At 34.4% G+C, this 3,677-nt stretch overlaps 1 protein-coding gene across 1 annotated transcript; it reads right to left on the bottom strand.

Moving 5' to 3' along the window:
- Positions 1–4: 4 nt before the first annotated feature.
- Positions 5–2,934, bottom strand: LOC111392725 (perakine reductase-like; the record flags this gene model as incomplete). Its single annotated transcript, XM_023018129.1, has 7 exons — positions 2,762–2,934; positions 1,447–1,617; positions 1,132–1,335; positions 824–996; positions 540–636; positions 263–416; positions 5–147 (listed from the first exon to the last, which is right to left on the bottom strand). Coding segments are annotated over exons 1-7 (1,002 nt in total), but the record flags the coding sequence as incomplete, so codon positions are not given.
- Between the last annotated feature and the right edge of the window lie 743 nt (positions 2,935–3,677).

Here is a 3,677-nt window from a genome sequence, read left to right as displayed (position 1 = left end):
AGTTGTATTTTGAGAAGAGGACAACTTCTCTTTCTCCAGCAACTTGATCGATGGGAATTGCATCAGCTATTTCTTTCAAGTCACCAGGTGTCAGCTTGACAGCTAGAGAATTAATGTTGTCAATAAGGTCCTTAATCTTTGTTGTTCTTGTATATCATTCAATTTAAGATCAAAACCTTTCAGAGTAAATAATATTTCATCAGTCAAGATTTAAGAAAACATTGTCAATGTCAATGTCAATGTGCGACTTTTGCATGCTTACCAGGTATTGGAACCACATCATCTCCCTGATGGAGAAGCCATGCCAGAGCTAGTTGAGGAAGAGTGCAAGAATGCTTGGCTGCTAAATTGGCAAAACGAGCATAAAGTACTTTGTTCTTCTCTAGATTCTCTCCAGCAAACCTTGGGTGCTTAACCTAGAAGAACAAAATAATTAATTTAAAAGTTTTCTTATTTATATAGCTCAGTACTGTCTAATCTATCTTACCAAATATGCCCTCAAGGAGGACTAAAGATGAAAAGAAATTAGCAAATATTACCAGAAAACTCTTTGAAGGCAAGCTCTCCACAATTGCCTTCCCAGCAAAGAATCCATGACCAAGAGGGCTATAAGCTACAATTCCAATACCAAGTTCCCTAAATCAAAGAGGCGGGAAAATTTATTCCTCTCGTAACATTGATGCAAACTTTTTATTTTGGTATTTATCTTCTTAGTATTTCTCATCTAGGCCAAAGTCCAACACCATAAAGATGAATATCTAATGATTTTTTTTTAAAATATAATATTGGAAGAAAGAAACAAAATTACAAATTTTCAACTTACCTACAAAGTGGGATTACATCCTCTTCTATTTCACGAGTCCATAGAGAATACTCCATTTCTACAGCAGTTATTGGATGAACTGCATGTGCCCTCCTGATTGTATCCACACTAGCTTCGGACAACCCAATGTATCTAATCTTTCCCTCTTCCACTAGCTTCTTTAGCTCCCACATCTTTTCTCCAGAATCAACTCAAAGGAGAAAGACACGAAAGGAAAGAAATGAATACAAATTTTAGGGGCAGTATAGCGAAAATGCAGAAATATCATATAGTAACATAAATAGAATGAATTTTCTTCTAATACTAACCGTTTCCTCTATTGGCACAGATATGTCTATCCGGTGCGGATAATACAGATCAATGTAATCCACATTCAGCCGCTTAAGACTGGCTTCGATGCATTGCCGCACATACTTAGGAGTTCCTTTGACCTCTACTTGAGTGAAATCCAGCTTATAAATGCCAAATTTACTTGCTAGTTGAACTTGTTCACGAGGCAACTCTTCTAACGCCTAATAAATCATAGTAAACAACCAAATTATTTCTCTTATAGACGACGAATTTTCCGAAAATAAGTTTAGGGTATTCAATGGCATGTTCTAATTTTCAAGTGACAGAATTACCTTGCCAATCATTATCTCATTGTCGCCCTCCTGTCCATAGCGATCAGCAGTGTCAAAGAAGGTGATACCCATATTGAATGCTTCTTTCAAAATCGCACATCCAGCTTCATGCGAGAGTGGAGCATTTAGTATGCCAGAAAGTCCCCCACAACCAAAACCCGGTTTAGAAACCTGAACGCAAAAGACCTCTCAATCATGATCCCACTCTTATTAATATAACTGAGTATCTAATCAGTGTATATTTTATAAACATTATGCTTATTTTACTGGGCTTAATCTGCATGAACATAACATTAAGACAGCAATGTAATAGAATAACCACGGATCGAATGGGACAGGACAACCAGTGACAAAAGCCCTTTAGGTTCTCGATGATAAAAAAGAAAAGATGATTATTTAGTAATATCCCATTTTGCTTAATGCCAATCCTTACCAGAAGGGAAATTGGTACCATGAAGGTAGCACAAATTTAGGATCTTTATTGGAGGCAAACAAGGATAAGCTGACTTCAAGATCTAAATTTGCAGATAAGAATTATATGGCAGCAAGTTAATGTTAAAGTTAAATGAATTGTACCTCACATGCTTGCCCATAGGAATTATGGTAATTATAGTCTAATTATTCACGGATCAAGAAAAGAAATGCTAAAACTTCACTTAACGTTACACTGAAAAGGTTCATTTGTATCTTTAGAATTCAAGTACATACCATCGCTATGTTTAAAGACGTCGAAACTGGAACATACAAAGGATCAATTCACATTCAAATGGTACTACTCCAATCTAAGTCTCAAGTTTCATGCCACCAAAGACAGCCTTAGTATCTCTAATACATCATCATCAACACTATTTTGTTGTCTCGTCTACCGACAAGGCTACCTAACAATTACAATAAAGCAAACTACAGCGTGCAGCATTCAACCTCAACTAAAATATAAAATTTTCTGAATTATCATTTATAAACACATATTTTTCGACCAAACCGTATAAAGTCTACTGCCGGTCAATCTGTTTACACGACACTGCAATCAAGTAAAAGAAGATGGAGAAAACAGAGACTGATCAACCACAGACACGGGGAAACCAATGTTTTCCGATTGCCTATCAAGAAAATTTTTAACTTATCAGTCTTTGATCAGATGCATATCCATAGTAGGATGAGCTTCAAAATAAGTAAAGATAACATTTTTTGTTTCCCTATATTTTTAGATAAGTTAATCCTTTTTCCCCCCTTAAATTCCACTATAACTAATATTTTCAATTTGGATCAACGAGGAAATATATTTTTATAAGTAAGATTGAAAGAAAGGTATTACCTCCAGCCCTTGGGTACCCAATTTCAGTCTTGGCACCAGCATCCGAGGCTTCTGCTCCATTATGCCCAATACAGGAAAAATCCACCTGAAAAATTCAAAGAAGATGAGAGTTTAAGTGAGTTACTGGCAAATTATGCATTTAACTTCATAAGACTAGGGTTTATAAAAATTAATGAAAAGCGGAGCAGTAGAAACGTATCAATTGATTAGTGAAGTGTTGCCTTCCGTTTCAAAGTTGAAAGAGACCTCAGCCAATTAACATTGGCTTTCACCTACTCAGAAATAACATTTTTAAGAAATGAAATAAAAAAGAGAAAATCAATTAAAACTGCCCAAATGCCTGCTCAATTTGGTCTTATTTTTCCTTCATTCTTTTTTCCTTGGTGTTCGGGATATGAAAGTAGAATAACATGATAATGGGAAATATTCAAACTTCTTATAAGATCTGCTCCTTGTAGAAGATCTTAATCAATACACGACATGGGCTATGAAAGTAGAATAATAATGATAGTCGGACATAATCAAACATGTTGTAAAATTGAATCATTGTAAAAGAACTTTACAATGAAAAATAGCGTCATATTCTTTCGAAAGTATGTCAAATGGAACATAATTAGTTCATAATTCTCATTTGAACTAAGCGTTTTCGAGCTCCATTTTATCGTAAGAATGCATTTTGGGTTAGTAGATTGATGGATAATGTGCAGTTAAAAAATAAAGAAAAATTTTAAATTTGCGTGTAATATTATTTTATTGAAAAAATGTGTAATTAAAAAGAAGGGAGTGAAAAATACATTTTAAAAATAATTAGGATCAAACAAGGGCTATAATGAAATACACACAATAATTTCTACTTTTGACCTTTTTTTAGGTTGTTTATATCACTTTATTAGCACTATGGAAATAGTTCAAACTT

This window comes from Olea europaea, unplaced genomic scaffold (assembly GCF_002742605.1).
Source record: "Olea europaea var. sylvestris unplaced genomic scaffold, O_europaea_v1 scaffold9695, whole genome shotgun sequence".
NCBI classification, from domain to species: Eukaryota; Viridiplantae; Streptophyta; class Magnoliopsida; order Lamiales; family Oleaceae; genus Olea; species Olea europaea.
This window is presented reverse-complemented; position numbering and strand designations above follow the sequence as displayed.